Here is a 21,868-nt window from a genome sequence, read left to right on the forward strand (position 1 = left end):
CTCCGTTCGTCCATTTTCTGCTGCTTTTCCGCGGTTGGGTCATGGGGGCAGCAGCCTATGGATGGAAGCCAGACTTCCCTCTCCCCAGCCACATTTGCCAACTCTATGGGGGGAATCTTAAGAGGCAGGTACTGCCCCCGATGTCCACGCGATGCTGCAGAGGCGTGTCAGCCAGGACAGCCCCACAGCATCCAGAGCCTTAAGGAACTCCAGGCGGATCTCATCCACCCCCGGGGCCTTGCCGCCAAGGAGCTTTTTGACCACCTCAGCGACTTCAGCCCCAGAGATAGGAGAGTCCACCCCTGAGTCCCCCAGCTCTGCTTCCTCATCGGAAGACATGTTGGTAGGATTGAGGAGGTCTTTGAAGTATTCCTTCCACCGACCCACAACGTCCTGAGTTGAAGTCAGCAGCTCCCCATCTCCACTGTACACAGTGTTGATGGAGCACTGCTTCCCCCTCCGCCTGATGGGGGACCAGAGACGCCTCGAAGCTGCCCAGAAGTCTTTCTCCATGGCCTCGCCGAACTCCTCCCGTGCCCGAGTTTTTGCATTGGTGACAGCCGAAGCCACACGCCGCTTAGCCTGTCAATTCCTATCAGCTGCCTCCAGAGTCCCACAGGCCAAGAAGGCCCCATAGGACTCCTTCTTCAGCTTGAATAAGGAGTCACCCTCACTGCTGGTGTCCACCAACGATTTCTGGGATTACTGCCAGGACAGGCACCAATAACCTTACGGCCACAGCTCAGGCTGGCCGCCTCAACAATAGAGACTTGGAACACAGCCGACTTGAACTCAATATCCCTTTCCACACTTGGGACATGGTTGAAGCCTCCCAATCACTCCCCTCCAGGTTTCAGTGTCGATGCCCAGGCAAGCATTGAAGTCCCCCAGCAGAACAATGGAGTCCCCAGAAGGAGCACCCTCCAGCACTCCCTCCAAGGACTCCAGAAGGGGTGGGTACTCTGAACTGCTCTTTGGTGCATAAGCACAGACAACAGTCAGGACCCATCCCCCCACCCGAAGGTGGAGGTAGGCTACTCTCTTTACAAGCCAAATTGACGCTTCTCTTTCTTTTCTTTTTTTTTTTTGTCTTGTCCAGCATTTAAGCAAGCAGAATCATGTTGTGGATGCTGTTTTCTGCTGAGCAAATGTACTTTGTCAAAGGGAGCTTTAAAGATCCCCTTGACTTTCTGAATTCTTATTTTATTTCTCTAATTATTTTGAATTATTGTTTGTATGGACCAGACTGGAGAGGACAGAAGAGAGACAGAAAGAAAAAGAGAAAGAGAAAGAAGAGAAAACATCTCACAGAGAAAATGAAAGAGAGAGAGAGAAAAAACATACATATGCATATTTTTACACATTTACACATATACGCACTTGCCTGTATGAACACGTATACATGTACATACCCACACATACATACACACACATACAAGCCAACCTTAGATTCATATTCCTCCTGCGGAGCCCTCGGCTATCAACTATCGGAATCCACAGAAACTAACAAGTTAAATATAAATCAGAAACACAGAAGTATAAACTCTTGATATGATGTTTCCTAAAAGTTTATTTATACAGATGAGAACACTGGAATATGTCCCTTTTTTATGGATAGGCTTTAACTGCAGCAGCTCTAGTACAGAATGTCGTCACAGAAAGCATGATTTTAAATATCAAGGCAGCTTCTCTCACCGCAGTTTCAGAGTCTCTGGAGGCATGAGCTCTAGTGTGTGGGTCGGTCCGTACAGATTGACAACATAGAGCTTCACCATAGGGTTGGCTTGACCGGCCTATGTGGAAAATCACAGACTTAGGAGAGGCATATTCAAATGAATAAATTATTACTTTACAGCAACTCTGTAAAAACATTGCACATGCATGGAGTAATAGAACAATTCTGAGGTTTTTCAAGTCATTATGAATGATGTTCTTGGAGATGACCTATTTTGTTTTTATCTCTCTCGATGATATTCTCTAATTTTCCACATATCTGTCTGAAAACACACTCCACTTGGTTCAGAAGCAGTTTAATGGCAGAATTTCTAAGATTTCAAGGGGATTCCTTCCAACACCAGGTGGCAGTAATGAGCAAACCACAAAACTGCTACTTCAACAAATCACCACATGGTGGTAGTAATGGGCCTTACACTTTACCCCTCCCACACCCCCTGCACATGGTGGAACCACATTGGAGTACCCATGATAATCATTTACAATGTTTTTTTGAAGTAGTACATAAAACTTACAATATAGCATATGGATCCAAGTGAAGTGTAGCTAACCTCTGCGATAAGCTAGCTATTGTTGCTAATTAGAATGTTATGAATATGTCCACATATATTCAGCTAATGTTAGACGGAATTAGACTAACAGATTGTTAAACACTGACATGATGCAAAATTTGCAAGGTTTAAATGTTACAGCTGTGTTTGAAGTGACTAGAATGATGCATTGCCAAGTTTTGTTTGGTTCGAGGCAGGACCGATAGATGCCTGAGTGGACAAGCAAGATGGGTAAGAGTCTGAGGTAGAGGTCAGGCAACACAAGTATAGGAAGGATGTGTGTCCTCAGCCTCCCTGGTAAGGTCTATTCAGGGTCCTGGAGAGGAGGGTTCGTTGGATAGTAAAATCTCGGATTGAGGAGGAGCAATGTGGTTTTTGTCCTGGTCGCGGAACAGTAGATCAACTCTATACCATCTTTGGGGTCCAGGAGGGGGCATGGGAGTTTGCCCAACCAGTCTACATGTGCTTTGTGGACCTGGAGAAGGCGTTCGACCGTGTCCCCCGGGGACTCCTGTGGTGGGTACTCCAGGAGTATGCGGTACCCCCTTGTACGAGCTGTCCGGTCGCTGTACGACAGGTGTCAGAGCTTGGTCCACATTGCTGGTAATAAGTCGGATTCGTTTCCGGTGAGGGTTGGATTCCACCAAGGCTGCGCTTTATCACCGACTCTGTTCATAACTTATATGGACAGAATTTCTAGGTGCAGCCGAGGAGTTGAGGGGATCCGGCTTGGTGGCCTCACGATTAGGTCTCTGCTTTTTGCAGATGACCCAGGACACGCTGGAGGGATTATATCTCTCGGCTCACCTGGGAACACCTCGGGATCCCCCTGCAGAGCTGGTAAATGTGGCTGGGGAGAGGGACGTCCGGGCTTCCCTCCTTAGGCTGCTGCTCCCGTGACCCGACCCCGGATAAGTGGCAGAAGATGGATGGATGGATGAGACTAATTAAATAGCTCGGAATTAAAATGCAAAGAAACCAGTCATTTGCATCGCAATTAAGTTTAATTCCGACTGGAAATTTGCATTAGGTATTAAGTGTTTACATTGTCATATTCTATCAGTTTGAAGCAGATTTAACTTTTTTTTCTAATTAAATAGTGATTAAAAACTCCCATGTAAATGGTTATAATATCAAAATCAATTCTAATTTTGCCAAGCATCTAGTCATATTGCATCAGTTACTGGTAACATACTTTTTTTATTTCACCAGAGAAGCAGCTTTGTCCATGTTTTCTGTCAAAGAAACAACCAAAAGGTTGATTAATCTGTCTGTCTCTGCAAGGCTGGCTCTTCCATGTGAAGACTTGCAAGATGAAGCCGTTGAAACACTATCTCGAGTGCACAGAATGCTTTTGAGCTGTTTATCAGAGCCGGTCTGCTACAATTTACGTATACTCACTCCAATGTTTGAAAAGGGTACTGCAAGTTTTCCGTGTTGTAAAAAGTTTAAAAAAGATCAATTACCTTGCAATCTAATAAAATATCACATATAGAATGATATAGAATAATCCCAAACTACATGTTCCTAACTCTCTTTCTTGTTTCACATAAATTTGTAATTAAAATTGTACACATTCTGCCTTTAAAGCCAAAGAAATGCAAGTTTTATCACAGTTCTGTCCTGTTTTTTAGGTTTCATTCTAGGTGCTGGTAAACTTTAAACAGATCCAGAAAAGATAAAAATGATTGCCGACAGGCCCCTACCTACTACTCGCAGCAAACTGCAAGATCACTTTACTAATATAGCTACCAGTCTGTCTTGGACCTGGGAGCTCCTGGTTCTGATTCCTACATTTGACCATGCATCTTGGTGAATAAAATCATCTGCAGTCATATGAACCTTCCCACATTGAGGCGTCCCTTGAAAAACATGATACCATCTGAATGAAACTTACCTTGGGATAGGGATACTGCTTCCCTTTAGGGTACATCATGCCTGTGAATCGAGGTAGGACCATGTTTGGTACCAGGGTGTCATTGAGAACCAGAAAGGCCAACCTCTCTCCATCTGGGGACCACCAGTGAGCCACATGGGTCTGCAGGATCTCCTCTGTTTCAAAGAGACATGGACTCAAGTTTGACATTTGTTTAATAGCAAGGATTTTTATTAGAGTTAATAGTTAAAGGAAATGCAGGTTTACACTTGCACAGCATCTGCATCATTTTGGGCCCATATAGCTGATAGTGTGGGTTTATACTCAAATGTAGGGCAAAGTGTGGTGTTGCAGTTTCTTTTCCAGATTTTTACATTTGTTTACATGTTAGCCTAAATGACATCCTGCATGTTAGCCTACATGTTATACAGCATGACAGCCCACAACTTAAATTTAATTTTATCCAGCCATCTTCATGCTGCTTATCCGGGATCGGGTCACGGGGGAAGCAGCCTAAACAGGGAAGTCCAGACTTCCGTCTTCCTAGCCACATTTGCCAACTCTGCGGGGGGATCCCGAGGCGTTCCCAGGGGAGCTGAGAGATATAATGCCTCCAGTGTGTCCTGGGTCTTTCCTGGGGTTTCTTCCCAGAGGGACGTGCCTGGAACACCTTACCAGGTAGGTCCAGGAGGCATCCTGACCAGATGCCCGAGCCACCTCAACTGGTTCCTCTCGATGCGAAGGAGCAGCGGCTCTACTCTGATCTCCTCCTGGATGACCGAGCTCCTCACCCTATCTCTAAGGGAGAACCCGGCCACCCTGCGGAGGAAACTCATTTCAGCGTTTCAGCTGCCTGTAGATCTCGTTCTTTCGGTCACGACCCACAGCTCATGACCACAGGTGAGGGTAGGAACGTAGATCGACTGGTAAATCGAGAGCTTCGCTTTTATTTTAGCCTACTTATTAGTCTTCATGAAAGCCTACATGTTAGCTTATATGTAAGGCAGCTAGTTAGCCTACATGGCAGCCTATGTGACACCCTACATGCAAGCCTTCATGTTAGCCTACATGTTAGACTGCATGACAGCCTATATTTTAGCCTTTAAATTAGACTAGTTATTAGTCTACATGACAGCCTACATGTTAGCCTAAATGACAGTTTACTTGTTAGCCCACAAAACAACCTACACGTTAGTCTTCATGTGATTTTAACCTACGTGTTAGTCTACTTGTTAATCTTTATGTTTGCCTGTATGTTTACCTACATCACCTCTTATCTTCCATAACTTACATCCATGTTATAGTGAGGAAAATGCAGTCTTATGCAGCTCCTAACAGCCAAACACAAACACACTGGTGTCGACAGGGTTGCGACGATGGGACTTATTAGTTTATAATTAAGGGTCAACCTTCACAGATACCTTTATGCTTAGACATCATCAAGTGATAATGTTAAAATGGAAGAAAACTTCATGGGAGAATAAAGTAACTCTCTTTTTTATATTTAAATAAAGTTAGGGTGGGATTTCTTAAGAAGAGGGACCGGAGGGTGTGCTCCAACTATAGGGGAATCACACTCCTCAGCCTCCCTGGTATGGTCTATTCAGGGGTCCTGGAGAGAAGCGTTCATCAGATAGTTGAATCTCAGATTGAGGAGGAGCAGTGGACAAGCTCTGTACCCTCTTTGATTTCCTGGAGGGAATATGGGAGTTTGCCAAACCATTCTAAATGTGTGGCCTTTGAGAAGGCATTCAACTGTATCCTCCGGGCACTCCTGTGTGTGTGTGTGGGGGGGGGGTAATCCGGGAGTAGAATTGCCCCCTTGTACAGGCTGTCTGGTCCCTGTACGATGGGTGTCAGAGCTTGATCCGCATTTCCGGCAGTAAGTCGGATTAGTTTAATGTTCGTTTTGGACTTCGACAAAGCTTCATACTTCATACTTTCTCGAAAGCATTAATTTTATGCATCGTCATATCTGTGTAAAGTCTGAAATGTCCTACAAATGCACCTCACTGTCTGGATCTGTCTTTGAGAGGGTCATGATAGCCTGGCTTGCTTTTGCTGTACGTGTCCCTCAAGGACAGAGGCAAGTAATTTATTTTGTTTTGTTCTTATTGATTCACTTCAGACAGGTCAGCCCCACTGCACAAAACATCCCAAAGTGAATTTAAATACACATACCTATACACAACTTATTTGCTTCTAATCTTCACCAGTAATTAATAGTTAAGCTTTAAAATCATCCAGTTTCCCAAAGCTAATAACTTTAAAATTGAAGATTTTACACACACACACACACATACATACACACACACACACACACACACACACACACACACCCCTCCCATCTCCCCAGGGTAGGGCGGGTGGCTGTTAATCGCTCCAGCTCGGGTTCTCTACCAGAGTCCTGGGAGCTTGAGGCTCCTCTTCAGTATCTTAGCTGTTCCAAGGACTGATGTCTCCCAGAAAGACCAGAAGAAACTTATCCATGCATCCATGCATTGGACACCATCCACGCAAGCTGGGTTTGCATGTACTGGCTTCAAATTTACAATATGCCATGCATAGGAGACGGACACAGGTAAGTGAGAGACGCAGGTAAGTGACGCTATGCTGTAGTGACGTAATTGCTACGAGACGGCAGATACAAACCACAAAGCGGGATAAAACGTTGAGTAATCTTTCTATTGAACTGCATACCTGTTATTAATCTTCTTTGTAAACTAGGAACATTGTTTTATCAAGAGTGCACTCTGGAGCACAGCAAGGAGGACTTGGCCACCCTGACGCTTTACATAGATCAGTGTTACGACAGAATTGTCATGGGGAAGCCGAGTCAGACATCAACTCCATCCACCTCAGCCAAGGCAAAGTGACCGTGGGACGCAGATTCCCCTGGAGCCATTTCACCACCTGGAGAAGACTAAAAAAAAACTATCCAGCCTCAACGCCCATCTGAGCCTCCTGGAAATCCTCCACAAGGAGTTCCAGGCCATCCGCGACTCGCTGGAATTCAGCCAGAGACAGGTGGAAGCGCTTGCTATGGAGAACGCCAGTTTCAGAGTCAGTAAAATCCCTCACCGAGGGAATGACACGACTCTCTGACAAAAACAAAAAAATTACAGAAACGGTGATCGATCTGCAGGCTCGGAGTATGAGGGAGAGTTTGGTGTTTTCGGGGATGCCGAAGCAGACTGAGGAGGACCCCAAAACCACGGTGAAAACCTTCATCCAAACTCACATGAAGCTCCCGGAAGAAACGGTGAAAACCATCTCCTTCCACAGAGTCCATCGTCTGGGAGGAAAACAAACCCCGGCAGACCAAGACCCATCGTGGCAAAGTTTGTTAATTACAAACAGAAAGAGCAGGTGAAGAGTCAATGTCGTGAACTTTGTGGTCTTCCGTACGGAGTTAATGACCAGTTTCCTAAAGAAATCTTGGATCGGCGAAGAGTCCTGTTTCCCATCAGGAAGAAATCCATCATGGACAAACTATTTATCAATGGACAGCTGTACCGCGACCCGAACATCACTACGTGGCTCTACTAACCTGTTGGTGTGTGCTACTTTTCACTTAATCATGTCATATCGATAAAATTGTGGTTTTAAAAAAATAGTTAATAGTTTCACTGCCCGTCTCCACTACACCATTCCCGACACGAATGTGTTTTTTGGATTATTTTCTTTCTTTCACACAGTCACATTTTTCACTTTCCACTTTTACTTTCTCCAACCATGTCACCCCTATCAGTGATTTTACTTGTTATTTATAAATATGACTCACAGCGCATGCACACGATTGCACATCAGACCCAGCATTTGGCACAATTCACAAATACACACACACATAATGAGGAGGAAAGCACACCTGGAGACACTTTACGTGCAGATCCAGGTCCTGTATACAGTTAGCAGGTGCACAAGCAGTGGGTTGCATACAGACACACGCTATAGTACTATGCAAATAGCATTCATCTTCATCAATTTATGAATACACTGAGGTTTGTCACTTGGAATGTGTGTGGAGCTGGTACAAGACAGAAGAGGTTAAAAATCTTTAAGCAGTTGCAGGGAATGAAGGCAGACATTGTTCTCTTACAGGAGACTCACTTATGAAATTCAGCAATAAATCTTTCAACAGACCAGTTTCCACATGTTTACTCAGCTTGCTATAATTCCAGACAAAGAGGAGTAGCAACTCTTATTAATAAAAAGTTACGTTTGATATTGACCAAACAATCACAGATCTAGAAGGTAGATTTTTAATAGTCACACTATCAATTTAAAATGTTAACTTAACTATTGCAAATGTTTATGGCCCAAATGTTGACTCGTCTTTTTTTCACTCCCTCTTTACTTCGCTCTATGATCACTTTGATAACACAATAATTGTAGCAGGGGGCTTAAATGTTATTCTAGACAAATACAGTTCATCAGGGAAGCATTGAGGTTGGAAATCAGCTGAAACGGTTAAACAGTATGTTGTGGAAATTTTATGTTATCACTTAAGTTTTCATATATTTCATAGTCCTAGTGTATATTCATTTCTGATTATGGCTTTGTGGGCTTTCTAAAAAGGTCATGATGAACTTAGGAACTTAAGCTTAGTTACACAGTGTCTGCTTATTCCCCTTTACAGACATAGCAATGTGTAGAGATCTGACATGACTGCATTCAGACACCTGGGATCTGATTAGTTAGAACACTCTCTTCCTTGAAGAGGGTTACAGCTAACAACAGACATTTCTTGTTTATTTTAACATAGATTAAGGGCAGACAACTGATGCCCTTATGCGAGGGTAAAAGGATGGTTCAGCCCAGGACTCAGGTAGAGCATTCCAGACTTCAGCCCCGTTGGACCTCTGGACTGTCTCTCCAAATTGCAATTTGTATTATTCTTTCTTATTTTCTGTTCAATAAACTTTGTAATCTTTTTCACCTCAGAACCAGACTCCTCATCATTGACAGAATTTTTTCCACAACAAGTACTTGAAGGATTTTGGTCTTTGCGATGCATGGCATTCTCATCACCCGATACTGAGAGAATAAACCTTCTTCTCTTCAGTTCACCGTTCCTATTCTACATTAGACTACTTCCTAACCAGCAGTTCACTCATGAGTGACATATCAGAGATGAAGATCCATCCCATCTCTGATAGGAGATTAACTGATGGTTAATCAGTGATCATGCACCAGTTTCATTAACCTTTAGAAGTAAGAACTGTAAGCCAGCCACTAGAAACTGGAGATTTAATACATCATTACTTAAAGATCCTGAGTTTATCAGTTACTTCAAAACAGAATGGTCCTCATATCTAGAAAACAATAACAGGGCAGAAACTTCAGCGTGTGTTCTGTGGGAAGCAGGAAAAGCAGTAATGAGAGGGAAAATAATATCCTTCTCTTCCCATAAGAAAAAGAAGGAAACTATGAACATCAGAATTAGAACTCAGAATTAAATCACTCGAGGAAGCTTACCATGTCTCCCCAGAAGAACACACACTGAACTATATTAGAAAATCCAAATTAGATCTAAATGAAATAATAGATAAAAAACACAATTCATGGTGCAAGACCATTGGACAATTGGACAATTTTGAACATGGCAACAAATCTGGAAAGTTCCTGACTAACCAACTAAAGGCAAATAAGGAGAAAACTACAATTTCCTCTATTAAAGATTCACAAGGAAATATCAGCCACAATCCCGACAGAATAAACAATACTTTCAAAGACTTTTACAAAACATTGTAAAAATCACAAATAAACCCAACAGATGAGAATATCGATTAGTCTCCTTGTGATATTAATCTCCCAAAATTAAAACATGAAAATAAAATGGCTTGTGGAATTTATCCAATGAGAAATAAATCTATAAATCAACTGTTTTCTGTTCAATTTATTGACCATGTACAGATTTTGCAGGCGAGAGGTCTCGAGAGCTCTGCCCCTGCTCAGTGTGCTACAGTGTTCTTTAAGCATACACAAACAACCTTTGCCTGGCAGCACTAGTCAGAACAACTGCTAGCTTGGAGATAACAACAGTCAAAGCTGAAACAGGCCTTGAACAGAACACTTAGTTTTATGCATGAATCTACTAAATTAAGCTTACTGAACTACTCTATGCAGAATATATATCTTGTACTACTTAAAAGAAACTTAATAAATGAGTAACATATTAAAACTACACTATACGCATAATTCCACCACATTCCCCTCTTTTGATCCTTTTAGGATCAACACAAAATAATCACAATTCATGAACATAAAAAAGCAACAAAAAAAAAAAAACCCATAAAATAACACTAACTACCCAAAGAGATACAGGAAACTAAAACATCAGAATGGTCACTCCCGGCAGGGTTGAAGAACATTCGTCATAAAACATCCTGAAAGGAAAAACACTCACGCGTCAGAATCAGAAAAGCCATCACTAACAAAAAAGAAGGAAAAAGGATCAAAGAGAGGTAGATCCAAAGCAGGAAGAGAGACATAAACAAGCCAAGGAATGCAACATCCTAAGGCAGTGTCAACAACAGTAAGAATAACAGAGTTCAGATCAGGACTAAAACACCGGGCTGTCAGCAAATAAAAACATGGAGGATTCCAACCTGTCCTAATATTCTTCTTCGATTGGTCATATTGCACCTGAGTGGCGTACACCGAAGCCAGGAAATTACCTTCTTATTTATTGTCAAACAGTTAATGCAGCCTTATGTTGTCTGGGCTGAAAATTTAGAAATGTACACGAGCCGTGAATACTCGAGATCATCTGTGTGCTGTCTTTAAAACAGGTTTGCCACCCTAACGGACTGCCTGGTGCATGTTTTGTCAGAGATACTGAAGATAAATGTTTTGTGATAAGGCACAGCTAGAGATGTAGAGTGTGCCAGAGGTTGTTTTGTCTGTATGAACCGATGTTTAGTTTTACTGCAGCAGAGCAGAGAAAATACTGGGACCTTGTTCAGTTGCAAAAAGCAGATCCAGGTTTTCCACAGAGAACTGAGGGAACACAACAGTCTTTCTGACAGAATCAGGGTGCAGCTTAGTCCAAAAAACATAATCTGACTCTGTAGTCAGGGTGGGATTCGTGCTGCCTGCCGGCCACATCCGTTATTCTTTTACTTCCAGGAAATCCCACAACCAGTCTGAGGACAAGGAGGACCCATCACCTCCAGAGGTCAAAGGTGAAAATCAAGCCCACATGTCCACCATAAAATCCATATCCACACTGTTCACAGTCACAACCAGCAGGGCTCTGCCAGACCCTCTGGTTCTGGGATCCCCGGGCCCCATCAGCACCGGCCGGGTCCCCGCAGTCACATCTGCATATCAGGTCCTGCTCCAGGACTCAGAGCTGACACAGGAGGGAGGTGGAGTGTTGCAGCATGTTGTAGGGACCATTTCTGCTCCAGTGTCCTGACTGACAGCATGTGTGACACATAGAACTCTGCAATGGCCCAGACCAAGAATTCCCTCTTCCCCAGTCCACCCCCTGAATCCCCCTCGGGCATGATAGACATGTTGGGGTCCCTGTGGAGACCATGGTGCATGCTGACAAGGGTTAAAGGGGCGGTGAGCTGCCGTGGTCGATACCGTGCAGCAGACGAGCTTCTGAGGCTGCATCCGAATCATTTAGTCATGCGATTATAGTCTCATAATTATAATGTTCTTCTGTTGAATACTGTTGCAAACATATCATGTGGACTATGTTCTGTGCTGTGAAAATCATGGACTTTGGATCCTAACTGTTTCTGTGTGAGACTATAGTGGCAGTGGATCCATAAGTCAGTGTTTCCCTGGGAAAGCTGAACATGACCTCACCAAGAAGATAACGCAGCTTTAACACATGAAGATGATGTTGGTGTGTCGTTCCTGTTTTAAAGTTTGAGATTTTACCTCTCTTTTTTTCCTATACCACCATGCTTATCTTCAACATCTCTCAGCTGGGTATTTAACAAGCACAGCCCAAAGTCTTTCTCCGTTTATTTTCAGTCAACATCAATTCATTTAGTCATACAAGACATAAACATAAAATAACTGTAATCTTAAAGAAACAAAAGTTACCATTCAAATGTCTGAAAGGGATTAAACAGAAGTCCAAGCCCATCCAGTCCACGCAATGCACACCAACCCAACAGAATCAGCTCCCAACGCCACAAATCACGTCCCTCATCTTTCGGTCTATTATTTACTTCTTGCAATGTGTTGTTACACTTAAAAATATTCTCAGATGATAGAATTGTGTTTCCTCTAGGAAAAGGGTTCCGCATTCACACAAAGAGTGGCTTTTATGTTGATACAAAAGCTTTAGGAAGAACAGCATAAACAGCTATTTTACACAGGATTTTTATGTTTGTTCCTGTCTACCATGCTATGACATCATCCCCTTCAGTGAGCATAAGGCCTTTAACAACGCACTCTTCTGTTGTTAAATACATGTAAACATGTTAGATGTGCTCTGAACTCGTCCTCTGCCTTTAACAGTTTTTTCTAAATTTCTTACAATTTGCTGAACTCTGCAATAATACATATTTGTCTGTCATTTAATCTTTAACCTCCTCTTCACTAATTTGTTAGAGGAAGATAATGTTCTCTCTTTTCGTTCCTGGTCCATCCAGACATGTTCTGTCATATCTAACAGAGTCTGCCTGAACGAGGCTTTACTGTCATCTTTTGGAGCCCATGATCTGATTTTCAATCTTTTATATATATATATATATATATATATATATATATATATATATATATATATATATATATATATATATATATATATATATATATGTATATGTGTGTGTGTGTATATATATATATATATATATATATATATATATATATATATATATATATATATATATATATATATATATATATATATATATAAAAGAGCTGAAACAGGCCTTGAACAGAACACTTTTATGCATGAATCTACTAAAGGAAGCTTACTGAACTACTCTAACTATGCAGAATATATATCTTGTACTACTTAAAAAACTTAATAAATGAGTAACATATGCATAATTCCACCACAACCCATTTCAGTTCATTAGTTCCATGAAGCTCTCCAGCACATGCCAAACAATAAAGCACCAGGTCCAGATGGTTACCCACCTGAATTCTGGACAACACCGGCTCCAACATTTTACAACATGGTTTCAGAAATAAAAGAAAAACAAAGAATACCCCCGAATATGAACTTAGCTAATATTACAGCACTATTAAAAGCAGGAAAAGACCCTGCACTTTCATGCAGTTATTGTGCAATTTCATTAATAAACGTAGATCTCAAAATAATCAGCAAAGCTGTAGCCAGAAGGATAGAAAAAATAACCCCTTTCATTATTCACACTGATCAAACAGGCTTTATAAAAGGTAGACATTCCTACACTAACATGCACAGATTAATTAACATAATAGATTATTCAACTCTACATAATCTGGAGTCCACAGTTATTTCTTTAGATGCAGAAAAAGCTTTTGACTGTGTAAATTGGAAATTCTTATTTGCAACTCTAAACAAATTTGGGTTCAGGCCATCATTCATTGACTGGATTAAAATATTATACAGCAACCCAAATGCAAGTCTAAAGACTAATGATCAAATCTCTCCAAGCTTCTGCTTACAGAAAGGCACCAGAGAGGTCTGCCAACTTTCTCCATCACTCTGCCATTTTCATCGAATCCCTGGCAGCTGCCATAAGACAGAATAAAGAAATCAAAGGAATTCATACTAAAAATATAGAACATAAAATAAGTCTTTATGTTGATGATGTTTTACTTTTCCTTCAGAACTCACAAACATCTCTTTATCAGACAATCACACTCATTAATAAATTCTCATCAATATCAGACTATTCTATTAACTGGTCAGACTACAGCATTGCTGTGACTTTAAAATATGTCTAACAACACTATACAGTCAGGAAATATTAGGTATTTAGGTGTAAATATTTCCCCCAGGCTAACAGAATTAGTAAAGTTAAATTATGATCAACTGTTAAAAACAGTGGAGGAGGACCTCTCACAGTGGACTGCTTGCCCATATCACTTATGGGGAGAGTTTCCACCGTTAAAATGATGGTTCTACCTAAAGTTAATTATCTCTTTTCAATGATCCCCACAAAACCATTCTCCACTTGGTTTAAATCATTAGACTCCCACATATCCACGTTTCTCTGGAAAAACAAGCCATCCCGCATTAGTCTAAAAACTTTACAACAGACCAAAGACAGAGGTGGGTTGGACCTGCCTAATTTCAATGAATATTTTTTTATGTAACAGGCTGCAATGCATTTTCAAGTGGCTCAAACCGTGTTCTCTAGATGAGCCATGGCTGGATGTTGAACAAGCATTGTGTGAAGACTTAGTCATCTTTGATTTACCATTCATCAGCTCAACTGTTAAATCATATAGGTGTTTCAAAAGCATTAACATCAGCTCCTCCCTAATGGCTTGGTGGAAATTCCTGAAAGTAACCAAGTCTGCACTTATTCCATGTAAGCTCACACCCATCTGGAACAATCCTGACTTCCTGCAAAACAGAAAGATGTTAAACTTCCTTCAGTGGAAGAATAAAGGAGTAAATCAGTTAGAACATATAATAGAAAATGGAAACTTTCTGCCTTTTGCTGTAATTACTTCATGATATGAATTCAGCAGCACCAAATTCTTAGAAAACCACCAACTTAAATCTATTATAGGTAAGAAATATACCACTGATCAACTAAACCTACAGTTACCTATCAGGGCTGCAGAATTCCTAAATCTCATGGCCCTGAAGTTACTATCCAAAATATACAGATTGCTATTGAAGCTAGAAGATTCCATCTCTCTCCCAACTTCTAAATGGGAAGCAGATTTATCCAGTAATATTAATCAAAATGAATGGTCACAAATCTGTTCAAACACATTTAAAATGATTAAGAATTCAAACATGCAATTAATACAATTCAACATTCTCCATAGAACTCATGATGCAGGACAGAGAATGTTCAGGATGGATCTGTTCACACTGCACTGGCAACATGATTGACAACTACTATCATGCTTTATGCATCCTGCGATGGACTGGCGAGCTGTCCAGGGTGTACCCTGCCTTTTGCCTAAAGCCTGCTGGGATAGGCTCCAGCTTCCCCACGACCCTGAGTTGGATTAAGCATTTCAGAAAATGAATGGATGAATGATATCATGCTTTATGATCCTGTCCACCTGTCCAGAGATTCTGGCTCCAGGTATGTCAAGATCTGTCAGACTGGGTTAAATGTAATATACCTACAAACCCCACACTGTGGCTACTGGGTCACCTGGGTGAAAATAACATAGGGTTTAACTCTGCAGATCCAATCCTCACTAGCCTGTGCATCGCTAAGAAAACTATCCTTGTGAACTGGAAAGGCAAACAGAATCTGCGTATCCAGCAGTTTACAAAGTTATTAGATTACATCAGCCACTCTGGAGTTGCTCATGGTGAGAGGCATCGAGCAGGTGTGGACATTCTCATCAGCCCCCAGCTTGGTGCCTGCACGTTGGTGGATGAAAGGGTAGTTTCCCTCTGCCTCCAGGTGGGGGGATGGGTTCTGACTGTTCTGTGCTTATGCACCGAACAGCAGTTCAGAGTACCCACCCTTACTGGAGTCCTTGGAGGGAGTGCTGGAGGGGGCTCCTTCTGGGGACTCCATTGTTCTGCTGGGGGACTTCACTGCTCACGTGGGCAATGACAGTGAGACCTGGAGGGGAGTGATTGGGAGGCATGGTCCCCCCCCCCCCCCCCCCTAAACCCAAATGGTGTTTTGTGATTGGACTTCTGTGCTCGTCATGGATTGTCCATAACGAACACCATGTTCCAACATTAGAGTGTCCATATGTACACCTGGCATCAGGATTCCCTGGGCAGCAGTTCGATGATCGATTTTGTAGTCGTATCGTCGGACCTGCGGCCACATGCCTTGGACACTCGGGTGAAGAGGGGGGCGGAGCTGTCAACTGATCACCACCTGGTGGTGAGTTGGCTCAGATGGTGGGGGAGGAAGCCGGTCAGATCTGGCAGACCCAAACGTGTTGTGAGGGTCTGCTGGGAACGTCTGGCTGAGTCCCCCATCAGAGCGAGCTTCAACTCCCACCTTCAACGGAGCTTCAACCATGTCCGGAGTGAGGCGGGGGACATTAAGTCCGAATGGGCTGTGTTCCGTGCCTCTATTGCTGAGGCGGCCAGCCGGAGCTGTGGCTGTAAGGTCGTTGGTGCCTGTCGTGGCGGTAATCCTAGGACTCGTTGGTGGACACCAGCAGTGAGGGATGCCGTCAAGCTGAAGAAGGAGTCCTATCGGGCCTTCTTGGCCTGTGGGACTCTGGAGGCAGCTGATGGGTACCGACAGGCTAAGCGGCATGCGGCTTCGGCTGTCGTCAAGGCAAAAACTCGGGCATGGGAGGAGTTTGGCGAGGCCATGGAGAAAGACTTCCGGACAGCTTTGAGGCGATTCTGGTCCACCATCCGGTGTCTCAGGAGGGGGAAGCAGTGCTCCATCAACACTGTGTACAGTGGAGGTGGGGAGCTGCTGACCTCAACTCGGGACGTTGTGGGTCGGTGGAGGGAATACTTCGAAGACCTCCTCAATCCTACCAACACGTCTTCCGATGAAGAAGCAGAGCTGGTGGACGCCACGCCACGATGACGCATGCAGCCGACAAATCCGCACTTCGAAGTGTGCAGACCCTGAATTGAGAAACACACACCTGCACACACCTCTACCCCCTGTTCTTCCTCTACACACTCACTGTTAGTATACAATCCCCCACAGCTCACTAGCTCCCCTGTTAGACTCATCCTCAGTAACTCACTGCACCATCAGTACTCACCTTAGTATTAATCCTGCCTGACACAGAGTATAATGCAAAAATGTCTCCTTCTGTATCAGGGGCATTGAGTTTCACTGGAAGCCTGGAGTTAGACGAAGCTGCAGGAGTGAGACTGGCCGATGACAATGCTAGAGCTGAAAATAGCAGCGCAGCTGGACCTTTGGCTCAGAGCACAAGCACCAATCAGTCACACACACACACTCAAGCCCCACACACCCAAATACTCCTAGACAAAAGAGTTTAAATACACCAGCAAAGACAAGCATTACACACACACACACACACACACACACCTCTCCAAGATGTCATCCTGGATTCAGGCGTTCCTGATCACTGTAGCGCAACATCCCCACATGAAACAAAAATCCGGGGGAGATTCTTTTTAGATCAATTTGGACCACAAGGGACTAGATTTAAAACTGGAACTTGGTTGATCAATAATACAAGAACTCGAACAAGAAATTGATCAACAGTGTGCTAATGACAAAGTGTCTAGTGATGATTTAACTCTTCCCAAATCAAATCATAAGGAAACATCTAATGCTGGGGCAGGTGCGCCCTCTAGGCATCAATATGATTTTAGATTGAGACCACACATTAATTGTCCAGATAATCATGGCAATCAGGCCTACCATTGATTGACTGATTGATTGTGCGATTTCCAGCAGATATAGTGCTTGAGTATCACAACCAGAAACTTAATTTTATTAACTCTCTACATTTATGCCTTCTGTCACAATCTCAAAACAACATCAGTATTGTTTAGTCCAGATTTAATGACAGTGTGATGGACATGTGTATATATAACCAGTGTTAAAATTATAATCAATTTATATTTCTGTGCGATTCAGCTCTAAGTGAACTCTGTTTTACCTAAGACCATGGCGTAACCATTCTGAGTAAATGTTTTAGGCAATATTCACAATTTATTGTGTGTGTTTAGATGAAAGGTAAACAGTCGTGTAGCTGCAGCTGAGATGGAAACCAAACTTTCCTTGGTTCCCAGGAGTTTGTATGACAGCTAAAATGTCATAATATGTTTCAGAGCAGGGATCCCCAGTCCTGGTCCTCGAGGACCGGTGTCCTGCAGGTTTTCCATGCATCCCAACACACCTGATTTAAATCAATTTGTGTTTGAAGTGGCTATATTATGCACATTTCAGTCTTATTTATTTTAATATGCAGGTCCAGAAGGTAAAGAAGGAATCAAACATTTTTCACAAAGCCCTTCATTCATTTTGCATTGATCCTCTCAGATTAATTTCTGCCAGAAACAAGGAAACAGAGAAAGCTCCACTCTATGCATCTGATTGGTCAACTGCTAGGAGTAGTTGTCTGGGGCACGCACATCAGCTTTTTTCCTCACAGCGACACTGGTTAACAAATTAGGGTAGCTACTCAATAATGGCAACACCAAACGGACAGTCATACATGTTCCAGCCAGAACCCCCCCCCCCCCCCCCCCCCCCCCCCCCCGCCCCCTGAAAACGAGAGTGTACAACTCAGCAACAAGAAATGGATAAGTTAACGATGCTATTTGCTAATGCTTTCATGCATTTCTACATTTCTACAAGGACATTACATCAAAGTTAGATCAGCCTGTAGTGTGTTTTTCCATTTTCATTTAGAGTAGAACTCCAAATCCAGACCTCCATGGGTTGATACGTCTGATTTTCATTGCTAATTTTTGTGTGATTTTGTTGTCAGCACATTCAACTATTGAAAGAAAAAGGTTTTTAATAAAAAAAAATATTACATTCATTCAGATCTACAACGTGTTACTTTAGTGTTCCCTTTATTGTTTTGAGCAGTGTAGTTTTCCCCTCCGAGGTCCTCGCCTGTTCATGTTCTGCATCTTCATAACTATTTCTGTCAGATGGAGCCGAGGAAGGGGAGGAAGTCCATCTCACTGGAAACACAGAACAGCAGGCAGATGGAAAAAAAAAACAAATATAAAATAATCACAAGAATACACATAAATAAAAACACCATTGTGAGGACTGAGTGACAGAGTCATCAGGATTAGAAGTCGGGTCTGGAGATGGAAAGGTTTCTGAGAGAAATGTGGTGTCAGCACCGTTGTCTTCTTCCTCCTCCTCCAACTGGATACGTGGCCTTTCTGCTGGTCTTAGTCCTGATGTGGACGGCTTGGCTGGAGGGGGCGAGAACTGTCCCAAAGGTTTTCATTGCTTTGTCTCTGTACCAGCACTGGCAGTCACAGCAGTAGCCTGGCATCCTGATCAATACATACATGTATATATAGTTGTTGATAGGTTGCTGTAAAAGATATTTAACATAATATTCTGTAACATCTATAATCATAGCTTTACTGTGTACATGGACTATGACTGTTCTAAGAGATAACTGTGTTGCTACAGATGTGAATAATGTCAGGTTGGAACTCCCGACAGACTTGTTTGCCACAGAAAGCTGTGATGCAACACACACAGTATGTGGAAGTTCAGTGTGTCATGCCATGTTTGGGAATGTTTTAGTGTCCTGGCCGTGTGTCCCACAAGGACTTAGGACAATAAGAACATTTCAATTTTATGGAAAGTTGAGCTTTTAGACAGCGTGGACGACACATTCCACGCTGTCTAAAAGCGTGGAATGTGACTCCGTGGAATGGGACGTGGAATGGGACTCAGACTCCGAGTCCTCTGGACTCGGAGTCTGAGTCCAGAGGTGATAAATCTGAAGTAAAAAAGTGATGAATCATCCTGAAGACCACGTCTGATGTAAAGAAGACCTAGCTTGGTGTTGTCCTGTTAAATGGGACAGGGCGGCCATTAGAACTATGGTGATGATCGCATATTTTCCCCCATTTACATCTTGTTTTAAAGTTGCTAATAACCTGGAAGATTTTAGCATGGTCATCAAAGATGACTCATCACGTTTATAGCATCCCTCCTCATAGATGTAGTTTTACATAGATTATCACCAGGATGGTTTTAGCATGGTTATGTTAGCAGCATTGTCCACATGTCTGATGAGTATTCAGCTCTATAACACTGTAGAAAGCTCAGAAAACAAGACATTGAATGACAGAGCCGCTTTAACAAACGTATGTGGAGCATGTCGGAGTCTGAGTCTGGTTTGTTCCAGGAAGGACACTAGGAGAACCTGCAGGACAATGGGCCTTGAGAACCAGGGGTGAAAATCCCTGTGCCAGAGTAGCAGATAAGGCCGGCTCAAAGAATCCAGAATGAGGCTGTATATTAGTTGCACTCATTTGTTCGATCTGACAGACTGTGTTTCTTGGAGTTCTTGGAGCATCTCCCCCTCCCTTCAGAAACCTTTGTTAGTAAGACGGTTGTCTCGATCTTCTCATTGTGAACATCCTCTCACACCTGCAGCTTTTCAAATAAAACTTTCATCTTACTCATTATTTCAAATCAAATTGCCGTGACAACGGTTTATTGACATCAAACCAAATTTTCTATTGATCCAGTTTGGAGGTGATTTCTTCAAGAGCTGCTGTAAAATCTCCCCTAAGCAGAACTTATCAGTATCATCTGCAAACAAAACAAACTGGACATGTTTTTTAGCGACTACACATATTTACTTTTAGTGATCACGTTTTTAATATTTATTTTTGGGTGTTATTTACAAAATACCTTTTTACTGCGAGTGAGTTATTCGTTCCTTGGCACATGTGAAGTCAAGTTCCCTCTATTATCTCAATTCTGTGAATATTACTGAATATGGTTTTAGATATAAAAAATACATAGTTGATTTTTGAGAAAGTTTTATGTCTAGCAGAAAAAAAAATGAAATCTCTCTTGTAGAGTGACTCATAAAATGCCAAATATCAATCACGCCATGATCTAAAGACCATGTCTGATTCCAAATGTTGACCTTTGCTTTCTGTTGTTCCTGTTCTGTCAGCCTCATGCAGCCAAATTGCATTAAAATTGCCCCCTATTAAAAGCTGATATGCTCAAAGATGAATAAATACAGATTTTATCACTGATTGAACCAATCAAAGTTATTCAACCATCATTAGACCGCCCTGTGCCCAGATTTATCAAATTTAAATGATGTTTTGTAGCTGTAAGAAGCAGTTTGCTCTTTTTAGAATAACAGGAAGAGGTAATAACATGATAGTGTTGGTTCTTCAGCTTCTTGAAAATGTGACTCCTGAATAAAAGCAAGAGCAAAGTGAATATTCTCCCTGTGAAGAAGTCTTAAAGTATTTGTACACTTCTGTGGTGAATTGAGGCCCTGTGAATTCCAAGTTGACATATTTATATTATTCATGTTTAATAATATGAAAGATTAACATAAAGACATAAACATAGTATGAGGGATACCGAGTACACGGTTGTGCAGTGCCATCCACTCCAAGAGAGTTAAATGGGAACAAAAACATGAAAAAACCTAGATGACATGTTTGGCTTGACCATCCTAAGACCTCTCCCAATAAAAAGAAGTCAACACCCCCCCACCCTCTAAAAAATATACCAGTATATATATTCTCTCTCTCTCTCTTTCTCTCTCTCTCTCTCTCTCTCTCTCTCTCTCTCTCTCTCTCTCTCTCTCTATATATATATATATATATATATATATATATATATATATATATATATATATATATATATTCTAGGTTGCGCTGTTTGTTGGCAGCAAATTGTAATAGCTCTGACTTGCTACAGACTCTTCTCACATAGATATTACCTCAAATCAGGTCTTTTATCTGAGGATTTCATGCCAGTTCGGAGGGTGTGCTGCAAAGGAGATTTTTCTGCATATTTTTGGCTCTTTCAAGACTTGTTATGATGAGTCTGCATGGCAACGAAAGACTTGTTTACAATCGGGATCAACTGATTAACCTCTCCCAAATCAGGATTAC

At 42.2% G+C, this 21,868-nt stretch overlaps 1 protein-coding gene across 1 annotated transcript in view; it reads right to left on the reverse strand.

The window, feature by feature from the left end:
- The window catches only part of LOC306766203 (inactive dipeptidyl peptidase 10-like), a gene marked incomplete at both ends in the record, with an annotated part of 307,548 nt that overhangs the window by 160,346 nt on the left and 125,334 nt on the right, over positions 1–21,868 (reverse strand). The window contains 2 exons of the mRNA XM_079253836.1: positions 1,696–1,793; positions 4,183–4,337. Of these exons, the coding sequence (XP_079109962.1) occupies positions 1,696–1,793; positions 4,183–4,337 (253 nt within the window). The remainder of the gene's footprint in view (positions 1–1,695; positions 1,794–4,182; positions 4,338–21,868) is intronic.

This window comes from Telmatherina bonti, assembly GCF_933228915.1.
Source record: "Telmatherina bonti genome assembly, chromosome: 15".
In the NCBI taxonomy this organism is placed as follows: Eukaryota; Metazoa; Chordata; class Actinopteri; order Atheriniformes; family Telmatherinidae; genus Telmatherina; species Telmatherina bonti.